Consider the following 27,329-nt stretch of genomic DNA (forward strand, 5'->3'; position numbering starts at 1 on the left):
CTAGGGTACATCTCCCAGCTGGCCCTACTATTAGGTGGCCCTACCTAAGCTGCATCAGGTAGCCAATGCAGGAGAGGAGCAGAAAGGTGTCAGGGGAGAAAGCACTTGGAGCTGCATCATGGACCACACAGTTTTCAGGTATGTTGAAGGACTCTTGGCAGCATTAAAGAAAATGTCAGCTATCACTCTTTCAACTAAGGATTGCCAGACTGTGGACCAAAATAGGTGTAACCATTTACAAACAATAACAATTATCCACACTCTTAGAAAAACAGATCTAGAAAAAAGAAAATCCTACTCTTCCCACTTTGCTTCATCTCATCCCACAGTAGGCCTTGTCCTAAAAAGCATTAAATTCTGCCCAGGTAATGAAAAAGTTGTTCACCCAGTGCTCAGAAGGATTTTCTATGTGGAATGGGAAGGACAGGCTGGTACACTTAGGAGAACTGGCTGATCAGAAACCAAGCCTGATCAGAGATCACTCTTATATCTTATCTCTTCTAATTACTATTTTATATAATTAGTGCTTTTTAAGTGGAAAAGTGGGATAAATATGTTAATCAAATTTAAATAAATACATTGTTTGGAGAATTCTCAATAATTAAATGACCTCTCAGCTTGCTTCTAGACCTCCTGGTTTTACCCCTTTCACAAGAAAGTGACCCCTCGTCAAAAAAGAAATACAAGAGCTGAGGAAGAATTTCATCCTGCTTCCAGAAGATCCTATACTCAGGGAAATAGAAACGGACACAGACATGGGCATAAAAAACCAACACAGATTCTTTCCAAAGAAGTTGAAGCTATACAAATGGTATAGCCATTTGTCAACTCCAAGTCAATTGCTCATTTCAAAGTATTTTCTGAAAGAGGAAGTGGCCAATAGATATTTTACTATCTGAAGGTAACTGGCAGACAGTCAAACAAGAAATTTAATTCAGTCAGCTCAGCCAGCAAACGATATGCATAACTGTCTTCTGGAGTAAACCAGTGTCACTTCCATTCAAATCTGGTGAGAAAATAATTCCTTGGAAGAGAATACAGCCTTTGCATTCACCCATGGGTGAATTATGTTGTTTCACTGTAATCTAAATTAGCCAGGCCTCTTTCAGTGAAATGTTAAATGTGAGCTATTTTCCTATACCTGATTGCAATGATTATTTTGTGACAAATTTGTAGTAACTGCATATTCAGTTCATCAGTACAATTGTATTAATTAGTCCACTCTTTCTACTACTGGCATGCCGTACATTTGATTGCACACCCTTCCTTGGCTATCACAAATAAAAGACAAGTATCAAAGCACTGGAGGGCTAAACTTGCTTCATTTGAAATATCAGAAAAGTCACTGAAGGCTTAACCAAACTTATGGCCTCAGAGCCCAAATTCATGAGCAGTTAACTTCTCAAAATGAAGGTGCCCCACCATGATGTCTTGAAAACTCCAAGCTTAGACATATCCATGCATGCCCCAGCTAAGAAACCCAACTGGATGGCCCTCCTAAAATCCCTGTCTTGTAGTCTTACACCACATTATTATTATAGTATTATTAAAATTTATATACCACATGATTCCCAGCAACTCTAGGTGGTTACAGTGTTTTCCACGATTTATCTAAGCAGGCTTTTCTCTTTTCTGATGGTGGGAAGACTTTGCACTTGATGGACCCAATTTCAGTTTAGAACAGCTCTCCATCAATTCATCCCAAAGGAAATGGGGGGGCCAATAAGTAAGACTCTCCAAGGGCCCCCTATGAGATTATCTGGCCTGTGCAAGCCCCAAGCATGTTGGCATGGCAGGTACTACAAATAAAAGCCAAGATTGGCCACCAAAGCTGCATAAAGGCCTAGCAAAAGGCAACTACAAGTAGTCCTCGCTATCTCACCACAATTAGGACCAGAATTTAGGTCGCTAAGCAATGTGGTCATTAAGTGAATTACGTGACTGCTTCACTTAGCAACTGCAATCCCAGCACTCCCAGCTGCCATCATTAAGCAAGAATCACAGGTCGTTAAGTGGACAGAGTCCCAGGTAAGGAGTACAGGGATGCCTCAGGGGAGTGGGGGAGGCCTGGGGAGACCTGGTACAGGCCATGTGGCTGGTGGAAGGGGATACAAACAGAAGGGAAAGGGAGGAGGTATCATCCCTAGAAAGTGATTTATTTTTTTATCTTTAATCTAAACGTAGTAGTCTTTTTTTTTTGGTTCATGCTTTCCCTACTTCCTTTGAATTTCAATATGTTAATCATAAAATATATGAATTATTTTTTTTAAAAAAGCAACTGCCCCAAGACAAAAACCAGATCTAATGTGTGACCACTGATCTGTGTCAGGCCCTCAATAACTTGAGAGTGTAGTTGCCACCTAGGCCATGAACTCCTAAGCTGCCCAGACTCAACATTTCCAGGTGGCAAATTAAAATTCCCAAGAACTAACAGGCTGAGATCTCGAAAGCCAGCCTAGTGATTGAATCCCACAGCTCAAATAGGGAAGGCTGACCTGCAGCATCAGTAGCAACCTCCACCAGAGGTTTTCACATCTGTTTATCTGTAGAGCAGCATCTCCAAGAGCCCTCAATGACTCATGGATAACAACAGCCAACCCACCCCAACTTCCCTTGGGGTCTCAGCTGATGCAAAACCCAAAAGCCAGGTGGGCACATGCCCAAGAGAAGAAACCCCTGAGTCCACCCAGGAAACCCGAGCCCACCCAGGTCTCCGTTATACTTGCCAGGCTGGCACCCTCATCCACAATAAGATCACAAATGATCTGGCTTTCACAAGCGATAGCCAGAGCCCAGGGTTTATGCTGAGGGCCAGACCCTGGGATCACTCTCAAAAGTGCACCCAGCATCCCCCAGGGCAGCCCAACCTCAGATCCCCACCATACCTACTCCTGCCTGCTACAGCCTTGATGGAATTGCCTGGCCTCTCTCCTCCTCCCTCCAATCCCCTCCCACCCCCACTTCCTCCCTACCAGGCCAGACCAGGCCACTCAAACCTCCTTTCATTCACACATGCACACTTACACACAGTGCCCCCTGACAGCCTTAGCCCCTGCCTGCACAGGGGCTCTGCCCACAGCCCTTGGCAGCAGCAAGGGGACTGGTTCTCTGGAAGCCTGCAGGCAATCCGCTGGAATTGCCAGAGTCCTGGAACCAAAGGACAGAACCAGATCCCCGCACCCCCGCTTGGCATTCCCATTGCCACTCCGGCCTCCTTCTGTTTCTACACAGACCACCACCCCAGGCCCTCCCCCCAGGCAAAAAGCACCCTGGGGGTCACTGTCTTCACTTACCCACAAGAGAAATTGGGAAAACCCAGGGATCTTGTTGCAGAGTCTCTGCCAACACCGGTCCCGGCCTGGCCACTAATCTTGCAGCAGCCAGCCCACTCCATCCTGCCAGTCTTGCCAGCCATTAGTCTTGCCACCCTGGCCCTTGGCTCAGCCTCTACCTCCCGCTGGTCAGGCTCTTACAGCCTTCCTGGCTCCCAACCGGCCTCTGCAGCAACACTCAAGGGTAAAGCAGAGCCCGTTTCCTGCCAGCTCCATGCACTGTTGCCATGGAGATCCACTCTAGGTGCAGAGGCCCACATCTTGCTGGTTCACTGGGTCCACTCTGATAATGGGACTCTCTTGCTCTGCTGCTAGCTCCAGACACTCTAGGCACAAAGATGCACATCTTGCTGGTCCACTGGCTCTACTCTGGCAATGCAACTCTGTTGTTCAGCTGATGAGCTGACCCAGGGCTCCAAGATACCCAGGGACCTGTTACCAGCATCAGTTAAGGTTCCCAGCTCTGCCACTGCCTCCAGATTCCCAAATTTCATTCTCCTTCTCTGCCACCTGTCACTCCTCTCACCAGCAATGAAGAATTCTGCAGGTGGCTGCAGGAACAGATCTGATTGGCTCTGAGAGCCACCAGGCTACATGAATACCCAGGAGTCCTTCCCAGCATCCCCTCAATGACCAAAGGAACCATGGCTCCCAAAACAACTAAGAAAGATTAAAGAAACACTAAAAACAAACAAAAAGTCCTACAAAAATTCTCTCCAAAGGAAAAAAGAACCTCACATACCATGAGCCCTTCCTGACTTTGGGGCTCTTGGGAAAAGTAGCACTTTCCTCTAAATAAAGCCCTTCCACATCTGAGAAGGCCCTCACCCTATTGTAACCACTTACTCAACTTCCCTTGGTGAAATGAATCTCCAAAGATGACCACAGTTCCCAGACAGGTACATCAAGGAGAAGCATTTCTTCAGAAACTTTGGTCCCAAACCATTCCAGGCTTTAAAGATCATCATCAACACTTTGAACTGGTTTGAGAAATGGACTGGCATCCAGGGCAGGTGTGGAAACATTACCTTTACTTGATAATTCCATTGCAATAAACATCAATTCATCTAAATTGTCCTGTCCCAGGCCAAACACACACAAGCACATGGAGGGGGGTTGGCAGATTTTACTAAATAGTTTTACAAAGTAAATAAACAAGCGGCAAGAAGATGGGAGTGCAAACACACACGCAGTGGAGGAACAAGTCCCCAAAGGTTAGCAAGTTTGCCTTAAAAGAGTTCTAATGCAAAACAACGGCCAGAAGAGTGGCCGGGTGAGTCCAGGGGTCAAAACTTTGTAGAAGGTTCATCAGCTGGTCCGGTTCCAGAGTCAAGATCGTGAGGTTCACAGGTCAGGAACCAAGGCACACAGAGTAGAAGTTAATGGGTGGTTGTCATCAATGGAGAGACTTGAGCTTACTGCTCTTCTAAAATAGGAACAGCCCCACTGATGCTCATTTGGAAGGGCGAGGCTCCTTACTTGCAAGAAGCCTCACAGAGTGCCTTTGCTCTTCTCTCCTCTCTGCACAGCAAGCTTTTGAGCTGGGAGGGGTGGTAGCTCAACCTCTTCATCTTCAGAGACCGGTGGCAGCTGTGCCTGCTGGCTGCCAGACAGCCCCACCTCCTCTGCCTGCAGCTGCTCAGACAGCAGTTCATCCGGTAACTCTGGAGCTGGCTGCTCATTGTCAGTCTCTTCCTCTGAATCTGAGCTCATCATGACATTATCCCTCCCTCACAACCTTCTTCTCCTGTAGCTTGAGGCCTGGGCATCTGTGAGTATCGCTGATGGAAAAGGCATGTGAGATGGGGAGCATGAACATTACTCACATCTTACCAGAAATGCTCCTCTCGTCCATACCCCTTCTAGTCTACCAGATGCTGCAGGCATCCCTGGTGAAGATGGGAGTCCAGAATGTGGGCTACCTCATATTCAGGTTCTCCATGAACATTGAAAGGTGGTGGTAGAAGTGCCACAGCCAATGGGGACTTGTGGTCACTGCCGGTACCAAGAGGAACCGATGAAACACAGGATGTACAGGAATACAGGGAGGTAAAGTAATCCAAAAGGTCACAGGGTTGATGATAGCCTCTACAGGAAACAGTACCAAGAAATGATGATCCAATTTTTGTGATGGGCAGTATGGAGAGATATTTGGTGGATAACCATATACTGTAAGTCTCCAACATCTAAAGAAGGACCCATTTGACAATCTTGATCTGCAAATCATCTGTAGTCTTCCTCAGTTTTTCTCAGGTGGTGTTGGAGAACTTGATGGATCACCCACAATTCCTGCATGAACTAATCAGCAACTGGAACAGAAGAATCTGTAGAAGATAATGGGAAGAATCAAGGTTGATATCCGTAGTTGGTCAGAAAAGGTGTCACCTGGGTGGATGTGTGCTGTGCATTGTTATATGCAAATTCTGCAAGGGCCAAGAGGTCTCTCCAGTTGTGCTGCTGGAAATTAACATAGCAGTGCAGGTATTGTTCCAGAATGGCAATAACCCGTTCAGTCCGTCCATCAGACTCCAGAGGGTAGAATGCAGTAGAGCACCAGGTTCTCAGGAAGGAGGGACACATTCCAGGAAGGGGAACGAATCAAGAGACAGCACAGGCTGGAGCAGGAGTGTGGGAAGAGGAAGAGATTGAGGATAGCCACTCCCTAGAATTTCCCAGGGTATATCCACTAGTTAGTGTAGTACAGATTTAGTCTGGTAAGATTCTGTCTTCTGATAAGGAATAGATGTGGTCTACTGGAAGTTTGGCTCTAGGAACCAGACTGGTGGGGCAATTGTAGGGCCTGAGTGGTTGGAGCTGGTCTGCCTCTTTTTTACTGAAGATGTAAGCACAGTCCATAAATTGGTGGAGACCTTGGAGAGGTGGCCCTGATTTCCCAGCAACAAGGGTGTTCAATATTTGAGACACGTGAGACTTGCAACAAGAGCTTCCAAATGTGATGGCCCCTGAGGACCACACAATATGAGAATCATGGGCCTGAAGACACTCTAGCCCCAAAACAATAGGAAAATGGGGTGCAGATGCCAGGTAGAATTCCAACCATTCTATGTGACTGTCCATTTGCATTTGCACTGGGTCTATTGGTCACTGGTCCCAAGCACAGTGGTCAGCCATTGATTGACTCCACTAACAGAGGAGGCACTATTGCATGCTGTGGAATACCCCACTCTTTGGCAAATTTCTCATCCATGAAGTTTGCAGTGGCCCCTCAGTCAACCACGGCATGGACCTGTAAAGCTGGCCTTCCTAGGATCTGTAAAGAAAGAGTCACGACAAGGAGTTGGCAGGAGTAACACAGGGCACCTGAGTTTGGCTAGCCTCCAGCTTGGCCTGGTCTAGGCTTCCTAAACTAGGCTGAGCCCATTTCCTGACTGAGAAAGTCTGGCCTTCTTGGAACGGCGTGTGGTAACTAGGTGACCCTGGTCTCCGCAGTACAGGCCCAGTCCCTCACGCCAGCGTCTGTCCTTTTCTGCCTAAGATGAGGCCGAGCACTCCCCACTTGCACAGGCTCCTCCAAAGGAAAATCCCTGGGTTTTTGAGATGGTGTGAGTGGTGGTGCCATTGAGGTATATATCCTTGCCTTCCATTGCTGAAAGCGGCCGTCAGTACGAAGACACAAATGCATGAGAGTCTGCAGGGTCTGTGGGCACTTAGTCTGGGCCAGTTTGTCTGATATTTCTGAGGACAGACCTTCCTGGAACTGAGCCACCAAGGCAGCATCATTCCATGTCAAATCCTGGGCCAAAAGACAGAATTCACTAATATACTTGATCACTGGCCGGTGACCCTGCCTCAGCTCTCTAGTGCGTCAATTAGCAGTGAGTCTTTACAGCAGTGTTTCTCAACCTTGGCAACCTTAAGATGTGTGGACTTCAACTCCCAGAATTCCCCAGCCAGCAAGGCTGGCTGGGGAATTCTGGGAATTGAAGTCCACATGTCTTAAAGTTGTCAAGGTTGAGAACCACTGCTTTACAGGATTCTCATGCATAGTTTGAAGTTGCGGGCTAAATTCGTCAAAATCATCCAGCAGGGGGCTCTGTTGTATAAGCAACGGAGCAGCCCACCTGGCTGCGGAACCAGAAAGCAAGCTAATTTAAAATCCTGCACGGAAGAGATCTGTAGGAAAATCATCAGCCCAGAGACTCATATAAAGTTTACACTGAGCAAAAAACACAGGAAGCTGGGCCAACATCCCCTCAAATTTTTCCGGCACAAGGACTGGGCATTTCCGGCGTGGGGGCTGAGCCACTGCAGCTGAAGTTTGAGAAGACTGAAGCTGATTCAGCTGAGCAGTAAGGAGAGCGACTTGCAGTGACCCTGGGCATTCTCGGTGAGAATTTTCTTTGTGCTGACTGAACAACCACTACCTCCTTTTCCCCAAAAAGGTGGGTTGATGACAAACCATCCTGTCCTAGGCCAAACACACACAAGAACATGGAGGGATGGTGGCAGACTTTACTAAATGGTTTTACAAAGTAAATAAACAAGCGGCAAGAAAATGGGAGTGCAAACACAGACGCACAGGCAGTAGAGAAACAAGTCCCCCAAAGGTGAGCAAGCTTGCCTTAAAAGAGTTCCAATCCAAAACAACGGTCAGGCGAGTCTGGGGGTCAACACTTTGTAGAAGGTTCGTCAGCCGCTCCGGTCCCAGAGTCAAGATCGTGAGGTTTGCAGGTCAGGAATCAAGGCACATGGAGTGGGAATTAATGGGAAGTTGCCATCAATGGAGAAGCTTGAACTTGCTGCTCTTCTAAAATAGGAACATCTCTGGTGTTGTTCATTTGGAAGGGTGAGGCTCCTTACTTGCAAGAAGCCTCACAGAGTGCCTTTCCTCTCCTCTCTGCACAGCAAGCTCTTGAGCTGGGAGGGGTGGTAGCTCAACCTCTTCATCTTCAGAGACCGGCGGCAGCTGTGCCTGCTGGCTGCCAGACAGCCCCACCTCCTCTGCCTGCAGCTGCTCAGACAGCAGTTCATCCGGTAACTCTGGAGCTGGCTGCTCATTGTCAGTCTCCTCCTCTGAATCTGAGCTCATCATGACATAAATAGAATATAAAACATTGTCTTCTGACAGATTAAATTATTCATCCATCTAACCTTACAGTGTTTCCTCTGGCTGAGAAAATTCTCCAGATGCCCAGGAAAAGGAGGCTTTCATGTCCCTTTTGAGATGGTGGTTTGGATCCTGCTCCTTATTTATTGTCATTATTTATTACTAAGCATTCTGTGCTGTTCCGTTCCCAACTGGCTCAGAGCAATGTATAAGGAAAAAGACAACACCGAAATGAATGAAGGGAGGAAGGGAGGGAGGGAGGGAGGGAACCAAAAACAATGCATAAAGATATCATCCCCCAAGGTCAGGTCCAAACTAGCATCCCCCAAGGTTTTGTCAAATATCCACGTTTTTACAGCCCTGTGAAAATCCAGCACAGAAGAAGCAAGCTGGATAGGTGAGGGTGAATTGTTCCACAGAAGGAGGGTCATCACTGAAAAGGCCCAATTATGGGGTCCTGAAGATGAAACTCCCTCAGCAACAGTTCCCTCAACATTTCTTCTCTCCCTGGTCTTATTGAATGGGCAGATTCATTTCAGAGCAGGAAGATATCCAGGGTTAGGGTTCGAGCTTTCAGATTTTGAGCGATCTTCAAGGGCAGTCCCATGGCTCAGCTCTGCTCTTAACCAGCTCACAATATTCTGGAAAAAGTCTATATATTACTAAAACTCTTGTATCTGTAACCTTCAACTGGGTGAAATGGTGCATCATAGGGCAACAATTTTTGAATCAAGGTACCTCAAATGTGCTAACTTTGGGGGAGATGGGTGGCATACAAATGTAATAAATAAATAAATACATACATAAACAAACAAACAAACAAACTTACAGAATGCATCCAAAATCCAGGACCCATGACTCCGCTCGGATTGAAATTTGGGGAATTTGGGGCTGCTTCAGCACTGCTGTGCTGCTGCACCACCACAGTCAGCCCAAGTCATGTGATCGTCATGGGCATATCCTTGTCCTCTTTCCCACCTCCCTGTCCCCTGTGCCCAATCAGTTGGCAGCAAGGCCCAACAGGCAAGTGGCAATTGGCTGATTTGGAAACGAGGCAGAAATTTGAAATCTCTTAATGGCTGTGGGCATTGAGGGAAGGATGAGGAAGCAACTTGGATGCCTGCTGGCAAGGCCACTGGCGGTGCCGGTAGTTCATGGGTGTGCCCTCTTCCTCCTGGGAGGGAGAGGACCCTTGGGGACACATTAGAATGGGAAGCAGGGGTGCAGTTTTCCTCATGGACCATGGCTCCTTTTGTTCCACCTCCCTCAGCAAAGTGGCAGGCAGTTCTGCAGGTCAGCTGAAGAGGAGGAGAAAGAGCCTTCAGCAGGGCTCTCCTGAGGATTATGAGGGAAGGGCAAACAGCGCAAGCCTATATTATACAGTATGTGGAAAATGGAGGGAGGGAGGGAGGAAGGAAGGATTTCTGATGCTCCCTGCCAGCTTCCCACAAGCAAAGTCAATGGGGAAGCGGGCAGCAAGTCCTCACATTCCTGCTTTTTTGCCCTTGGTCATTCTGTTTCTCTGTTTAGATAAGGAAATATCTCTGAAACGATGACCCAGCAGGTCACAGGTTGTCTAGTAACAACTGGTTCTCAGAAGCTGGTGCAAGTCAGTTGCAGCACATTACTGTCTGTTGCCAAGAACATGGCAAGAACATGGATCAAAGTGTGCCATCTTCTGCACTACAGCCATTTTCGAAGTGTATGCAGAGAACTTTCAAAGCTTTATTGGAGTTCAAATTTCAAAGCAATGCTGCCACAAGGACTGGAGCATCAGGCATAGATCCAGACCCCTCACCTCGGCTTCTGCAGTGTTTATCTCCTCATTGCCTTGGTAATGGATCTTCCCTCTTTCCGTCAAGGCTGCAATCCCAGCATAGTTGGGATATGCAATCCCAGCATATCTCTCCATAGTTCTATTACTCTCGTAGAAGAAGCAGGTCTTCCAGAGGGACTGCATAGAGATATTTGGGTTGATACTGTACCCCTTTCGGAGATGTGGCCAGGCAGGTTTACAGTTTGGCACCAGCCGAGACCCCAGGGCAGGGGAGGAGGGGTAGCTGTTGTCATCCGGGAATCTCTGTTGGCCTTCAGGGGAGTTGCTCCACAAGTGACCCTGTTTCTGAAGTTGGGTTCTTGAGAACAGTTGGGATTGTTGCTGCTATACCAGCCTCCCTGCTGTGTGGCAACCTCCCTGCCTGAGCTCCTGGAGGCCATCTCGGGGTTGGCAGTGGAGTTCCCCAGACTTATGGTTTTGGTGGACTTCAATCCGCCACCCCTGGGATGTCCCTCAGAGGCAGCCTGGGAGTTCATGGCCACCAGGGCAGCCATGGGCCTGTCCCAGATTATTCACGACCTGACTCGGGATGGTGGCCTCACACCGGACTTGGTTTTCTTGTCAGAGCAGTGGCAATGTGATCTGAAGGGGGAATTAAATCTGTCCCCTTGTCATGGTTGGATCACACCCTGATGGCCTTGAGATTCTCCTGTACTACACCCCTCTGCAGGGAGGCGGGACCCATTCAATTGGTCCACCCCCAGCAACTGATGGACCCAGTGGGGTTCCAAAGGAAGCTGGGGGCTATACCCAAGGATCTGCTGCATGGTCCAGCGGAGGCCATGGCTGCTTCCTGGAATAGGAAGGCGGCTGAGGCCTTGGACAAGATTGCACCCATGAGACCTCTCTTGACCCATTGAGCCCAATACTCCTTGTGGTTTACAGAGGAGTTGAGGATCTTGAAAAGGATTAAAAGATGTCTAGAGCACTGCTGGAGGAAAACAAGGACTGAATCTGACCGAACACAGGCTAGAGCCGCTATTAAGGCCTACCTTGTGGTGGTAAGAGTGGCAAAACGTCAACGTTTCTCTGGTTTTATTGCATCCACAGAATACTGCCCAGCAGCCCTGTTTAAGGTCACCTGATCTCTTTTGGGAAAGGTGGGCCCAGTGACCCACCTGCAGGGCCATGCAGGGGAGTTTTCTGGGCATCTGGAGGATAAAATCGCTTGAATATATTCTCAGCTGGATACCAAGTATGTGGCATGGCCTGTGGAGTTGCCTGGAGTATGTACTTACCCTGTTATCTGGGAGCAGTTTGATCCTATTGGACCTGAGGAAATGGACAGGATCCTCCAGACTATAAATGCCACCACTTGTCAAATAGATCCATGCCCCTCCTGGCTAGTTAAAGCAGCTTGGGAGGTGATGTGTAGATGGGTCCAGGCGATGGTAAATTCATCCTTGAGGGAGGGAGTGTTTCAAGTGGCCTTTAAAGAGGCGCTGGTGTACCCCCTCCTCAAGAAACCATCGCTGGACCCCACTGTACTGGATAATTTTCATCCAGTCTTCCACCTCTCCTTTTTAGGGAAGGTGGTTGAGAAAGTGGTGGCGTTGCAGCTCCGGAGGATCCTGGATGAAACAGATTATCGGACCCTTTTCAGTCGGGTTTCAGGCCCAGATTTGGGACAGAAACAGCACTGGTCGCACTTCTGGATGATCCCTGGCAGGAGCGGGATAGGGGTAGTGCATCCATCCTTGCCCTCCTTGACCTCTCAGCGGCTTTCGATACCATCGACCATGGTATCCTTTTGGGTCGGCTTGGGGATTTTGGGGCGGGTAGCATAGCTTTGTGCTAGTTTAGCTCCTTCCTCTAGGGCCAGTCCCAATTGGTGATGATAGAGGGTGAGAGGTCCAGCCCATGGCCCCTCCTTTGTGGGGTGCTGCAGGGTTCAGTACTTTCCCCGCTCCTTTTTTAACATCTACATGAAACCACTGGGTGAGATCATTTGCCACTATGGGATGAGGAATCATCTATATGCAGATGATACCCAATTATACATCTCTATCCTGGATGATCTGAGTGATGCCGTGACCACCCTTTTGCGGTGCCTGGAGGCCGTGGGGGTCTGGATGGGGTGCAACAGGCTTCAGCTGAACCCTGCTAAGATGAAGTAGCTGTGGATTAGAGGCACTTCTGTATCTGAGGATTTGCCATCTTTGGTTTTGGACAGGGTTGCACTGCCCCAGACAGATCCGGTGCATAATCTGGGGGTCCTCCTGGACTCACGATTCCTGCTCAAGGAGCAGGTGGCAGTCATGGCCAGGAGGGCCTTTGCTCAACTACATATTGTGTATCAGTTATGCCCTTTCCTGGATCCAGTCAGTCACTCATGCCATAGTCATCTTCCATATAGACTATTGTAAAGCGATCTACATGGGTCTACCCTTGAAGAGTATTCAGAAGCTACAGCTGGTTCAGAATGCAGCTGTGAGGGCAAATTGGGTGCCCCAAAGATGGCACGTTACACCTTTGCTGCAGGAGCTGCATTGGGTGCCATTGCTTCCAAATCCAATTCAAGGTGTTGGTTATCACCTTTAAAGCCATACATGGCATGGGACTGGGTTACCCGAGGGATCACTTCACCCCCATTATATCGACCCATCCCACCCAGTCAAGCAGAGAAGGTATGCTGTAGACCCTGTCGATGAAAGAATGTCGACTAGCGGGGCCAAAAGGAGAGCCTTCTCTGCCGTGGCTCCTGCCCTATGGAATACCCTCCCCCCAGAAGTGGGGCAGGCCCCTACTCTCTCGACCTTCCAGAAAGCAGTTAAGACCTGGCTCTGCCAACTTGCATGGGGCAAGAAAAGGGGCAACCAACTCTGGGGGTGGCTAGCACCCTGAAGATGCTCCTATATGTTAATATCCTTTCTACCAGCAGCACCTTGGAAGATATTATTATTTATGTACGAATAGGGTTTTTATTCTATTTTTATTGTATTTTAATTAATATTTATTTTTTTGTTCTTACTGTAAACCACCCAGTCACTTCCTAGTGAGATGGGCGGTGACCAAATTTGAAGTATAAATAAATAAACAATGTATTGTCGAAGGCTTTCACAGCCGGAATACGATGGCTGGTGTGGGTCTTCCGGGCTGTGTGGCCGTGTTCTGGAAGTTTTGTTTCCTAACGTTTCGCCAGCATCTGTGACCGGCATCTTCAGAGGGCAGGAGCACTCTATAAATACCCACAACAGGGTCACCTCATCCTGGGCACAGAGAGAACAGCTCCTGCCTGTGCTCCTGCCCTCTGAAGATGCCGGTCACAGGTGATGGCGAAACATTAGGAAACAAAACTTCCAGAACACGGCCACACAGCCCGGAAGACCCACACCAGCCAAATAAATAAACAATTTATAAGAAACCATGCAATACTAACTAAGTAATTTACTGAATGTTTGGGACAAATACAGGAAAAAAATTAAGTCCAGTCTTTTCCCCTCTTGTTTCGTTATTAAATGTTTCTTTTTATCAAGATGAAGATATTAAGAAATTCACTCAGTGGCAAGAGAAAAACTTGTCAGACTGCAAGATTTTATTCGTAATAGGACAGAGGTAAAAATCGTTGAGCTGCTTACTACATAATACTCTTCTACGTTCAATTGGTTTCAGTATCCCCACCAAAGAACTACAGAATAAAAGGGAGACATTGAGAGATCTGACTGAATTTGAAAATCCTGTAATACATAATATTGAACATTTGTTAGGTACAATTTATAAATTACTGCAAAAAAATAATTCAGAATCCAAACAAATTAAAAACTGTGTTATTAAATGAACTTGAACATGTTTATAGAGATGAAACAGTAGGAATTTCGATAGAATTTAATATTTTAAGAATACTAAAATAACTTTGAATATTACACTTAGAGAATTGATATAGGATATTCTTCTGCTGGTGTGTTACTCCAGTCTTGATTGCTAAAATGATTAGTTCCTTTTCTAAAAAATGCTGGAACTGTAACAGACAGGCTGGATCCTTTTTTCATATGGGGTTGCAATTTTTTAAAATCCCAACACTACTTGAAAATGATTCATAGTAGAATGGAATAGATTCTGAAGATTGTAATTCCATTACAACCTGGGATGTTAAATTTAACTAAATCATACATCTCTTCAAAAGATATAGAACTAGCACTGTACATGTTAAAGGCTGCAAGGATTTTATATGCTTTTGACTGGAAAATGTATTTGATCCCTTCTTTGAAAGGATGTGTTATGGATGTATTTTTGAGTTTCTCCCATAAAATAGTTCTGGATAATGAATGGAAGACAATTTTGAAGTGGAGGAAGGAAGGCCATGTACAGTGAAGATTTCATTTTCTGCCCTTAAATCTGCATGAGATGGGACCATACAAGAATATGATGACCATCTCTATCTGAAGCCACGGTGCTCTTTAGTTACAATGGCAGACTCAGCTTTGGTGAAAGGCTAGCCTAAAAATTAAGAAAGCCAACTTCATTTAAGAAAAAAAATAAGTTTCTAATTAAATTCTGTCCCGTCATTTTTCAATTAGCACAGTAGATCCCATCCCCTCCACTCGCTTCTATTTACCTTTTCCATAATGCTTCTAGGTAGCTTTGAGCAAGAAAGAGAAAAGGAGAAAAATAACATAATAATATATGGTGATTTAAACCCAAACGTATGTACTTTCTTGAAACCAACCTGCAGCCTCTGCTTACCTTTCCAGCTCTCTTGCAAGCAATTTCAGGGACATCTGCAGGGGGATTAAAAAAAAAATTAAGATGGTGGCCATGACTGCACAATCAAAGCCCCACTCCCTTTTTAGTTTTCTGACCACCCGTCCCCCTCGCAAATATTCCTGCAAGCAAGCAATTCAAACAACCTCTTCCTTCTCTGACCTCCCACAGAATCTGGAAAGAGAATGTTTGTTTCTGACCATGTGCCACTTGCTTGACCTCTGCTCCAGAGGCTGAATTCTGCAGGAATATCACCTTCCATGAAAGAAGGTTCTCCATCCCTTATTTTTTAAAAAACAACTTGTTTTTCCTTCCTTGGAGTATCTTAAAACAGCAAGATGAAAAAGAGGAGAAAAATCATTGTAGTTCTGATGGCCCAGCAATTCCACTGCAATTTTTACTCCAGTCACGCACATGCTTATCTCATCAAGCTTGGCAACAGAGAAGGAAAAGTTACAAACCTTGGAAAAGACTCTTAAACTCCATTCTTTCTCCCGTTGACATTTGCTTCTTATCAATCTGGAAAATGTTCTTGAAGTTACACAAAGTGACCTACAGTTGGAACTGTTTGCTCAGATCCAAGGTGCATTGTGAACTGCAGGTGAATAAACTTGGTATCATAACTGTGTTTTTTTTAAAAAGCAGATGCTTAAATAAACCCCAAAGGTTGTTTACACTGTAGATAGAGTATGACTCGAGGCCATGAAACATTTTTGTCTACTCTTTGTTCACTTTAAGCTCTCTGGTTTCTGCTAGGAAAATATACCCCACCAGCTATCTTGAAGCCCTTTCTTCCCTTTGCTCGCTCCCCAGATTTCAGAAAGAGCTTCTCAACTGGATATGGAATTCTTCATTCTGCTAGTCCTCAGCGTTGGATTTTGCCAAGCCAGTTCTCTCCAAGATGAAGTGGATTGTGATGACCCAGAAGTCTTTGATGCGGTGGCTAGAGCAATAAAAGCACTTAATGAAGACAGAAGTCAAGGAAATAAATTTGCCCTCAATGTCATCCTTCATGCCTACAGAATAGTAAGTAAATCTGGCAACAGGAGGAACATCAAAAAGCTAATTAATGGGAATGTCATAGTTGGGTACTTGCACAAGAGTGCACCATCAGCACCTCCCCCCCAACATTGGATTGTGGTCATCTGAAAGTTCCCACCATATTTAATGTTTAATTTAACAGAAAGAGAAAATTATTACATGCATGGGAAATAGTCATCTTTACTGTATTTAGTTCATTTGATTTGGGATTTTTCTCTTTTGCAAACCCACTTCCCCACCCTTACAAAATTGCTGAAAGGAACTCCTTTCCATTCCAATGAGCATTTTGGTGATCCTTCCCAAGATAATCCAAAGATATTGAACTTCAGTTCAATGTAATTCCACAAGCTGTGAGTGACTTTGCATTCCAACCAAATACTTTACTTTCAAGTATTTTTATTTGGGGATTCCCCAAGTCCCTCAAAAACCTCCACAAGTCTGGGACTCTACAAGTGGATTGGATTTCAGCCCCCAGAACTGCAGGCTGGGAATTATTGGAGCTGCAGTCCCACATTTTTGGAGAGGAATTTGTTGTTGTTTAGTCGTTAAGTCGTGTCCGACTCTTCGTGACCCCATGAACCATATCGCGCCAGGCCTTCCTGTCCTTCACTGCCTCCCTGAGTTTGCTCAGTTTCATGCTCATTGCTTCAGTGATGCTATCTAACCATCTCATCCTCTGCCGTCCTCTTCTCCTTTTGCCTTCAATCTTTCCCAGCATCAGGGTCTTCTCCAAAGAGATCTCTCTTCGCATTAGGTGACCAAAATATCTGAGCTTGAGCTTCATTATCGATCCTTCCAATGAGCAATCAGGGTTGATTTCCTTTAAGATTGACTGGTTTGACCTCCTAGCAGTCCAGGGGACTCTCAAGAGTCTTCTCCAGCACCACAGTTCAAAGGCATCAATTCTTCGGCGCTCGGCCTTTTTATGGTCCAGCTCTCACAGCCATACATTACTACTGGAAAAACCATAGCTTTGACTATGCGGATCTTTGTCGGCAAGGTGACGTCTCTGCTTTTTAATATGCTATCTAGGCTTGCCATAGCTTTCCTCCCAAGGAGCAAGCGTCTTTTAATTTCATGGCTGCAGTCTCCGTCTGCGGTGATCTTGGAGCCCAAATAAATGAAGTCTGTTACTGCTTCCATTTCTACCCCTTCTATTTGCCAGGAATTGATGGGTCCAGATGCCATGATCTTAGTTTTTTTAATGTTGAGTTTCAAGCCAGCTTTTGCACTCTCCTCTTTCACCCTCATCAAGAGGCTCTTTAGTTCTTCTTCACTTTCTGCCATTAGGGTGGTATCGTCCGCATATCTGAGGTTGATGATGATTCTTGGAGAGGAATGTTCCTTCCCAATTCTGTTGCTTTGCCATATGAAGCATAATATAATGCAACCATTTGGTGCCTTCCATTTAACATTGTCTGACTTGGATTTCCATGAATTTAAATTCTTTGATAATGTTGAAATTGATCCAGGTTTCTGCACTAATGGAGATGTTAGCAGAGGAACAGGAAAAATTTAGTCAGTTTAAATCTAGATGCAGTTGGATTCTTAAGTAAGGTAAACTCTCCAAATCTAGCGCAAGTCTGGATGACATCTCGCATCAATATGGAGGTGGGTTGCTGGTGCCTTTTTCAGTTTTTTTGGGGGGGGGATGCTCCAATCTAGAATACAGCCTTGGTCTCCCTTAATGATCTTCCATCCAAGTCCTAACCAAGTCTGATTCTGCTCACTTTAGGAAATTAGCCACAGTTGGCTAGATATATCTACATTCATCTCCTTGGCTTATTCTTTCATACAGATTTTGCTTCTTTTTTTTTTTTTTTTTTTTGCACTACTTGTTTGTTTGTATCCCCATATTATTAACAGGCTGTCAAGGCTCACTTGTAAGAGGCTGGTGGACATAAACTGGGAATTGTAAGTGAGGGAATCCAATATTAATACCACTGATACGGTTATTCGTGGAACTAAATTGGGTGACCCTATGTGCTGAGTTCACACAATATGCTAAACAAAGCAAAATTGGGGCTGAATTATTTGTGGTTTAGGATGTTGTAGGAACTAGCTCAGCATGATAAGCCCTAATGCAGTTTATTTATCCAGGCATAAACATGGGGATTGATCAGAGGAGCTGCATACAGCTAATTTAACTTCAATTTAATTAATTTGGATTACATTTTTGTCCTGGTCCCGCTCCACCACTTCTCCTTTCTGCAGTTCAGCTCTTGGGACCGTACTCAATGGGCAAAGGTGGAGTATCCCTGGATTAAAACAGTGGGTCTTTCATGACAAATAGGTAATGCATTCCCGCCTGCAGCGTTCATGTCCTCCAGGCAAAAATCAGGCAGTGTTTACAGAGGTTAAATATTTGATCAGTTACACTTTTACTGAAAGTTTGCTTTGGGTTTCAGCTAGATTTGTCTTCACAAGACCCTTAAACTGAAAGACCTGTTTTGCAGCACAGCAGAGAGACCTGCCAGGATTTTGACTCCCATAACATTCTAGATTCTGTGAAGCTGGAGAATAATTCCAAAGTTAGTTTGCTGTTAAGACAAGTCTAATCCAGTGTTTCTCAACCTTGGCAACTTTAAGATGCATGGACTTCGACTCCCAGAATTGCCCCACCAGCATGCTGGCTAGGGAATTCTGGGAACTGAAGTTCACACATCTTAAAGTTGCCAAGGTTGAGAAACACTGGCCTAGTTCTCCAAAACAGCAGTTAAGGCAGTAAACTTCTGTTGAGATTGTAGCACTTTCTACCTGCATGGGAGTTGTAAAAATAAAAGATTTGTATAAAAAAACAGAGAGAACTAGCACTGAACTGCTTCTTGCTGGCATTTTTGTTTGGGAACATTTTGTACGGGGGAATGCTCGGTTAAGGATTCCTTAATTAAAGCTAAACAAGGCTTTCCTAATCTGGGATGCTCCAGATATATTCTGTTCTAATATTGTAGGGAACAGGGGGGTTGCTTGGATTCCAAGGGGGGAAAATGCTTCTGAGAGCTTGTGGGTGCAGACATAGCTCCTGTTGACAGCTTCCTAAGTCAAACGGTTTTTTTCCTGGGATCCCACTGCAGATCACAATCACAACTATTTCTCTGCGGTTCTTTGGACCATTACATGCCATAGATACACAGAAGAACATTGGCAGTCTTGTTTACTACTGGGACATTGCCCGTCCAGGAGGGTTGGCCACCAATATAAGAATGCAGCTTTGGGGGGAAATTACGTTATTTATGTTTTTAATCACTGGTTGTGTTTCACTTTGTTTCTCTGTTGTTTTAACTGTTCGCCACCCAGAGTCATGTATATGAGATGGGCGGCCATATCAATTTATTAAATGAATAAATGAAAATGCAACAGCCTTCATGTAAGTATTCTTTCCAGACAGGCCCTGGGAAAAAATTCCATGTCATCTATCAAGTAAGAGAAACCACGTGTCCTATTGTCGCGGATGAACCCTGGCAAAACTGTGATCTTTTAGGGATCTTGGAAGGAGTAAGTATTCATTCTTCCTTCTCTGAAGTGGCAGAAAGGAGTTTGGGGAGGACAGCAGGAAAAAGGAGAGAGGCTGCCGTGATCACCATATGCAACAAGGCAAAAGATGCCATTAAAATAGACATGCGGAGAAGCTGCATTTTGGCACCAGCCTCAAGGATGGATGCAGTTAGGTGGATTGCCTATACAGTGTTTCTCAAACCTGGCAATTTTAAGACATGTGGACTTCAGCTCCCAGAATTCCCCAGCCAGCATGCTGGCTGGGGAATTCTGGGAGCTGAAGTCCACATCTCTTAAGTTGCCAAGTTTGAGAAACAGTGGCCTATACAGTCATATACTGTTGTGTCTACGTGCAGTGGGGAGCAGCTGGCCCTTTAAAAAATAACCCCACCTTCTGTGCCCAGAGGGAGTCACCTGACTTCTGAGGGCCAATAGAAGGAAAGAAGGGGGTTCTGTCAGGTTTGGGCGGGAAGAGTTTAGATGTCTTTTCTTGGCTGGAGTCCAGGATGAGGGATGACCTCAGAGGAGGTTGAAAGCTATTGAGTTAGAATTACGTTGGGGGGGGGTTGTATTCAAACTCTACGTTGTGTGTGTGGAAACTGATTTTCTTTTGGCATCTTTCATAAAGTTGATTTTTGTTTCAGTCCTGGAGTTGACCAGCGGCCTTCTAGCACCCGCCTCAGCTTGGCTGAGCTATTAACCCTCAAAGTTTTTGTTTGGTTTCCCATTTTGTTTTTAGCTAGACCCGGGGTGGGGCAACCATTTCCCCTTCAATCCTCTCCTGGCTCCTCAGAGGCTGATGGGGAAGGGAGAAACTGGTTTATAACAAAGGGATGGGGTGGGGTGGCAGCAAAGGGACCTACTTTTCTAGTCACTCCTAGGTGAAGGTTACCTCAGAACCGAAGTAATAATAATGATCTTGTATTAAACTTGTATGCTGCCCAACTCTCAATGATTCTGGGTGGCTCACAACAACCAGACAAAGAAATGACAAAAGTACCTCATAGGGAGGGCTCATTCGACCCTGAGGGCACCTTTTCCCCTATTACAGTGTGTGTGTAAGAAACTGGATCCTGCCTAACATCTAAGAGAAGTGTCACAGATGAACCAAGACCTTCCTTTGAGGACATTATCTGAGATGCTCCTTTTGTAGCTTTTCTTCAGCCCATAAATGTCTACCTTTGTTGCCACGTTTGAGGGGTCAGTCTAGGCTGTTTTATTTGCTTGAGCTGTTTAATTATACTGATTTCATTCATAATTATTTAAGTTTTAATCCTATCTTTTACATTTTTATTCTGGTACTCAACTATTCATTTTTATTATTTTCATTCTTATTGTTATCAAAGCCTAGCAGATAGTTCTGACTGGATTTGGTACTTCTGACTATTGGACCCTGCTCAAGGATTAGGATAGCTAAAGATACTGTTGTAACATCTATCAATATCTCTATTTATTATCTTTCTATCTATCTATTTACCTACCTACCTACCTACCTACCTACCTCTATTTATCTATCATCTAACTTCATCATCATCATCTTTATTTATAAGGCATAGGATAGCTAAAGATACTGTTGTAACATCTATCTATCATCTCTCTATCTATATCTCTCTAATCTATCTTTATTTATTTAAAATACTTATATGGCCACCTGTTTTGTAAAACACAACTCTGGAAGGCTCACAAGAATAATAAAACCGAAAATGATAAAAACCATAAAAAACTGGAAAACCAAGAAAATTAAACACTGGACCAACAGTCCTTGGGCTCCAACCTTACCCCAACCCAGCCCCTGGGGGAAAGCATTCTGGAAGGCTCAAAGGGTGGGGAACTGCTGGATCCCAGGGGAAGGGTGTTCCATAGGGCAGGACTGCTACAGAAAAGGCATGCTTCCTAGGTCCCACTAAATGGCAACACTGAAGGGACAGGATCTGGAGCGTGCCCACCCTATCTAGCCTAGTGGAGAGGGCAGACATCCTCAGGGAGAGGCAGTCCTGCAAATAACTTGGTCCTGTGCCATGTAGGGCTTTTAAGGAGATAACCAGCACTTTGAATTGCATCCGGAAAAAAACTGGGAGCTAATGCAGCTCACTCACCAGCAGTGTAATATGGGCAAACTGAGGGGTGCCCAGCACTGTGTCAGCTGCTCCATTCTGGACCAGCTGTAACTTCTGGGTGGCCTTCAAGGGTAGCCTCATGTAGAGCAGATTGCAATAGTCCAACCAGGAAGTGACCAAGGCATGAGTGACTGTGAACGTGGTCTCCTGGACCAGGAATGGGTGCCTTCTCAGGAGGCCATCGCTAGATCCCACCATACTGGACAATTTTCGTCCAGTATCTAACCTCCCTTTTTTGGGAAAGGTGGTTGAGAAGGTGGTTACACAACAGCTTCAGAGGGTCTTGGATGAAGTGGATTATCTGTATCCTTTTCAGTCTAGATTCAGACCTGGATATGGGACAGAAACAGCATGGGTCGCACTTCTGGATGATCTCTGGCATGGGTGGGATTGTAATGGAAGGCATGTGCGAGGAGGATACTGGAATGGAGGATCAAGGTTATCAGGAGGGAGGGGGAGCATTCCTGGAGAGGTTTCAGAGCAAGCACTTCCTCAGCCCGCAGCAGGACCGTGAGAAGGTGAAGAAGCTGAGACTGGCCCCTCCCTAGAGTCTCACGGGGTATAGCCACTAGTTGCTTTAGCATAAGTTTAGTCTGGTGAGACTCTGTCCATTAGGTGCAAGCTAATAAAGGAACTATATTGGACTGGACTGCCTCGTTGTCGTTCATGGGCTAGGCCTGCCGGGGATGGAGGTTGTGCATCCATCCTCGCCCTACTTGACCTCTCAGCAGCTTTTGATACCATCGACTATGGTATCCTTCTGGATTGGCTCAGAGGATTGGGGGTGGGCGGTACTGTGTTGTGATGGTTCACCTCCTTCCTCCAGGGCCGATTCCAGTCAGTGGTGGTTGGGGAAGAGAGATCCCACCCTTGGCCCCTGTTATCTGCAGGGCTTCAGGGTTCGGTACTCTCCCCCCTCCTATTTAATATCTACATGAGGCCACTGGGTGAGCTCATCCATTGCCATGGGGTGAGGTATCATCAATATTCAGATCACACCCAACTATACATCTCTGCCCTGACAAAACAAGTGATGCTGTGGACGCCTTATCCCGGTGTCTGGAGGCTGTGAGGGTCTGGGTGGGGAACAAGAGGCTTCAACTGAACCCTGGCAAGACTTTGGATTCAGGGTTCTGCCAGTTCTGGGACAATACCATCTTTGATGCTGGATGGGGTGGCACTGCCCCGGACAGCCCCAGTGTGCAATTTGGGGGTCCTCCTAGACTTGCGACTCCTGCTCGAAGAGCAGGTGGCAGTCGTGGCCAGGAGGGCCTTCGCATAACTCTGTGTTGTGTGCCAATTGCACCCTTTCCTGGATCGGGAGGTTCTGTTCACAGTCATCACACCCTAGTCACCTCCAGACTAGACTACTGTAATGTGCTGTACATGGGGCTGCCCTTGAAAAATATCCAGAAGCTTCACCTGGTGCAGAATGCGGCAGCGTGGGCAGTTATGTGTGCTCCTAGAAGAGTACATACTACACCTCTGCTTCATGAGCTGCACTGGTTGCCGGTTTGCTTCCAGGTCCAATTCAAGGTGCTGATTTTGACCTTTAAAGCCCTTCATAGCATGGGGCCGGGTTATCTGAAGGACCACCTCTCCCTGATCACATCAGCCTGTCCCATTAGATCCAGTAGGGAAGATATGCTGTGTTCCATTGGCCAAGGACTTGCATTTGGTGGGTCCCTTCTCTGCCATGGCTTCCTCCTTGTGGAACCTTTTCCCCCCTGAAGTGAGGTTCGCCCCTTCCCTGCTGTCTTTTAGGAAGTCCCTCAGGACCTGGTTCTGTCATCAGGCTTGGGGGTCTTTGGGAACTGGAGACATTCTTAGATGGCGCCACTGTAATTGATGTTCTCCTCTCTCTGTGGGGTTTGTATATTTTAAAAGCTTTTTAAAATCTTTTTTAAAATTTGTGATGATGTTTTTATTCTGATAATAACGTTTTATCTTTTGTAATGCCTGTTTTTATTTATTTGTTATTTTATTTTAATTGTTGTACACCGCCCAGAGTTGCTTTGTGAGATGGGTGGCTATATAAATGTGATGTATAAATAAATAAAGTAAATAAAAATGGGTGCAATTGCCACACAAGGCAGGTGCAATTGTCACCTGTTCCTTGAGGAGCAGGAAAAAGGGAGGAGGGCCTTCTGCAAATCATCCTGGTGAAAGACTATCTAAGTCAGTGTTGTCCAAACTTGGCCACTTTAAGATGAGTGGACTTCAACTCTCAGAATTCCCCAGCCAGCCATGCTGGCTGGGGAATTCTGGGAGTTGAAGTCCACTCATCTTAAAGTGGCAAGTTTGGACAACACTGAACTAAGTGGTTGCTGAGAGTCAACATCCACTTGAAGGCACATAATCAACTTATAAAAGGAAACATGATAACCATCAATTCTGGAACCAAATCCCCAAATTCCTCTTGACTCAAGTTCTCCTAATATGCAGTTTTGTTGTCCGCAAATGGAACTCCTGCCTGTATTTACTTCTTTTTAAAATCATGTTTGACATTACTGGTAGAAGAAAAGAGATTGAGAAATGGGCTGCTCTATTGTTTAAATCAATAAACATGTGAATGCTAACTTATTGATGTGAATCCGAGTTTATCCACAAACAGAAGCAAGCACATCTCTACGGAAGAGCAGCATCTTTCCCCAACCGTTAAGTCCTTGATTTGTAGGTCTACAGCCCACAGAATTCCATAACAGAATTCTGGAGTTTTAATCTAATACATCTGGAGGACACAGTAGCAGAAAGAGGGAATCCAGTTGGGTCAGTTTAAATTACTAATTGATAAGAACAAAATCCTTAAAACTCAAGCAAGGTGAAGGCTAGTCTGGGACACTAATATCAAGATATTTGCTGCTGCAGATCAAAATATATTTTTTCTATGCTCATCCCATCTTTTAGAGATCAGTATACACAGCTGACTTGCCTGCACAGACTTCCAGAAAACTAAGCATATTATCAATATTTCAGATACTCTGTTACTTTATGAATTACATTTAAGCTTTTCTCCAGTAAACATTAATCTTCTGCTTTACCAAGTACTAACATGGATAAAATCCATTCATCCTAAACCAGATTTTAACCATTTATATTGTTAATTTTCTTTGAGACCTAACTTTTCATATTAAATTAATCCTTCGTATAAACAAATCAGAGGCTTTTAGGATATATGTTTGTGTCAAGAGCTTCTAGCTGGATAAGGTATGGATGAAAACACTGCCAAGTGAGACTTTTAAGAGAAGTACCCTCAGTACTTCAGTTTATTCCACTAGGCACCGCCAAATGATATAAGAAATGAAGACTGAAATCTACCTGAGAAAATAGTTTCATGATGCTTTACTTGTCTCCCCAAATATTTATCTGCATGTATTCCATTGCATATTACAAAATATATAGAATCTTATCTGCAATGTTTGAGCACAGACAGTTAAGGTCCCACAAACAACGCATTGATTGTTTTCTAACTATTAGTACATATTCTGCAAGCTCACATCCACATCCACTCACATGCACACAATATACCTCCAGGAAGAAACAGAGAGAGAAGGAGAAAGGGCTCTTCTTCCCCATTGGCCCAATGGGTGAAAGACTTTGGAGATTCCAAATAGCTTTTTGTGAGAGAATCTCATCTTTTCCAAAAGTATACTAAACTAGGATCGCAGTATCTGTGATGATTCCCACAGGTTTTGACACTTTATTGTTCCCTCGTTCCTTTTCTTCCTATTGAAATGTGTCAGTTCCTTTCTCAAGGAAATGCAGGTTTGTTTATTAGTACCAGCCATGCAATCTTGACAGATGTTTGCTTGAGCCTGTTTCCATTGATCAGCTCTAAATGATGCCAGTTGATGGCTTAGTCTGTATTCTTCAGCTCTCTTATCTTGTTCTTCCCCTTTTCCCCTTTTCTGGTCAATTAGTAATAGAAGGATGTATAAGAGCATAGTAGGATTCAGAGAGAATGTAACAGAATGATACATATAGAGAAGAGATTAGAGAATGAAGATATGCACTTCATATCAAAAGCTAAGGAATGTGATGAGTTCTGTTTCTCAACAGTGGAAAGTGACTTTACCCAATTCCTGATAGATAAGTGTGATACCCCGCTTAAAACATCAGAGCTAATTTTATGTCTCATTTTGCTTCTCCTTGCAGGACTCTGGAAACTGTACAGCTGACATTGATATTAACGAGTCACAACAGTTTTCCTCCATTTCGCAGAATTGCAAAATTATCCCAGGTAAGTAAATTTTAAGAGTTAGCATTGAAAATCATCATTTTTCTATCCTGTTCCTCAAGTTGAATAGAAATCCAACCCAATGGGAAGGCACCAAGTTCCAGAAAGTTGGTGATGATAATGGAGAAAAAAATAATCAGTGGCTAAATGAAAGATCTATACCAATACTTGTAAGAAAAAAATCAGGAAAAGGTGATACCAGAGCACCTCAAGCTTCATTTTCCATTGTGTGAATTCAGTACATCATGGGCCAGACTAGATTTAAGAAGTGAATCGCTCAGTAGCCAAATAAGGAGTTGCATATTGTTGAATGACATCAACAGAATGTGGAGAAAAAAAATGTTTGGTCTTTTTGAATTTTAGAGAAAGGTTGAGGCTGAATGGTGAACTTAAGCCTTAACTTTTAAATCATAAGATATTCATTTTGCCCCTTAAAAGTCCCATGGGAAAAATCAGCCCAATTCTGAGTGATGAAGGGTTTTAGAGAGTGCCATGAATGCCTTGCACCTCGATGCCTTCCTCCATCTCACATCTTAATTCACACCAATCCCCCAAAACGAGACAAAAAAAATGGGCTAGTTCAGGTTGCTCTAGACATTATTTTCCAAACACACACACTTGTTTATCAGAGATAAACTTTTTCCCAAAAAACTTTGACTGAGACAGGCGAAAACAAAAGGAGACGTGTGAAAGACAAAAGGAAGCATGATCTCCAGCCACAACCCCCTCACTTTCCACACACACACAAAATCTGCTTTCTGATGGGTAGATCAACTTTGTGGAACATTGTATTTGGGCTTCAATAAGGTCACTATTCTGCTGACCAAACAGAAAAAGCAAGGAATAGCTGCGTAAGAAAGCTCTGTAGTCGCTTTGGCAGCCACGGCACATATGAGCATAAAGACTTACAATTCTCCAGCCAGACAGGAGGTGGTCTTTGCGGTGGACCAATAGGAGCTCAGGAGGAACCTCCAAAGGCTCCTCCTCCATGAGACCTAGAATGTCCACATGGAGGTCTTCTGCTTTCCCACGGAAAATAACATTTTCTTGCCAGATCACCTTGGACCGGTTTCAGCCTCTTCCAGCTGAGGGTTGGCAGCAAGAAGGAAGCTCTGTTATGAGGACACATCTTCAGTGGCCAGTATGGGGGTGGGTCAAGGAGGTTACGTGGAGGAGCCTGTAATCCCCAACCAAATATAAATCTGGGCTGATTATGGTCATCTTCAGGGATGATCCAAGATCTATTACATAGCTTAATGAAACTGCACCCTGCCCCACTTTCCAAGCTTCCATTTGACATTTCTCCTAGAGCTATAAGAATTAAATAAAGTGAAATTTATTTAAGATATTTAATGATAGCCCACCTTTCAGTAAAACATACAGGGCAGCTGTGTGTTAAAAGAGAAAAACAGCTAAACAGGAACATCTGCTAGTGACACCAAACACACCAAAGGAATTTCACACTATTTCACACTCACTTTTAATAGTATTTGTAATATAG

General features: G+C 44.9%; 2 protein-coding genes across 4 annotated transcripts in view; both read left to right on the forward strand.

Moving 5' to 3' along the window:
* LOC112542810 (uncharacterized) overlaps positions 1–1,302 on the forward strand; it is a 38,999-nt gene extending 37,697 nt beyond the window's left edge. For both annotated transcript variants that reach the window (XM_088132131.1, XM_088132132.1), the window contains one exon: positions 618–1,302. In XM_088132131.1, the coding sequence (XP_087988257.1) occupies positions 618–662 (45 nt within the window). In that variant the 3' untranslated portion in view covers positions 663–1,302. The remainder of the gene's footprint in view (positions 1–617) is intronic.
* A 6,278-nt stretch (positions 1,303–7,580) lies between these two features.
* The window catches only part of LOC112542793 (T-kininogen 1-like), a 33,191-nt gene continuing 13,442 nt past the window's right edge, over positions 7,581–27,329 (forward strand). The window contains exons 1-4 of one of the 2 annotated variants that reach the window (XM_088132033.1): positions 7,581–7,680; positions 15,752–15,964; positions 19,364–19,474; positions 25,747–25,831. In XM_088132033.1, the coding sequence (XP_087988159.1) occupies positions 15,779–15,964; positions 19,364–19,474; positions 25,747–25,831 (382 nt within the window). In that variant the 5' untranslated portion in view covers positions 7,581–7,680; positions 15,752–15,778. Of the gene's footprint in view, positions 7,736–15,751; positions 15,965–19,363; positions 19,475–25,746; positions 25,832–27,329 lie in introns of both variants that reach the window. The other variant, XM_088132034.1, reaches the window with a different exon arrangement.

This window comes from Python bivittatus, unplaced genomic scaffold, assembly GCF_059951505.1.
Source record: "Python bivittatus isolate LINGU-HERP-01145 unplaced genomic scaffold, Pbiv_v1 ctg000980_np1212, whole genome shotgun sequence".
In the NCBI taxonomy this organism is placed as follows: Eukaryota; Metazoa; Chordata; class Lepidosauria; order Squamata; family Pythonidae; genus Python; species Python bivittatus.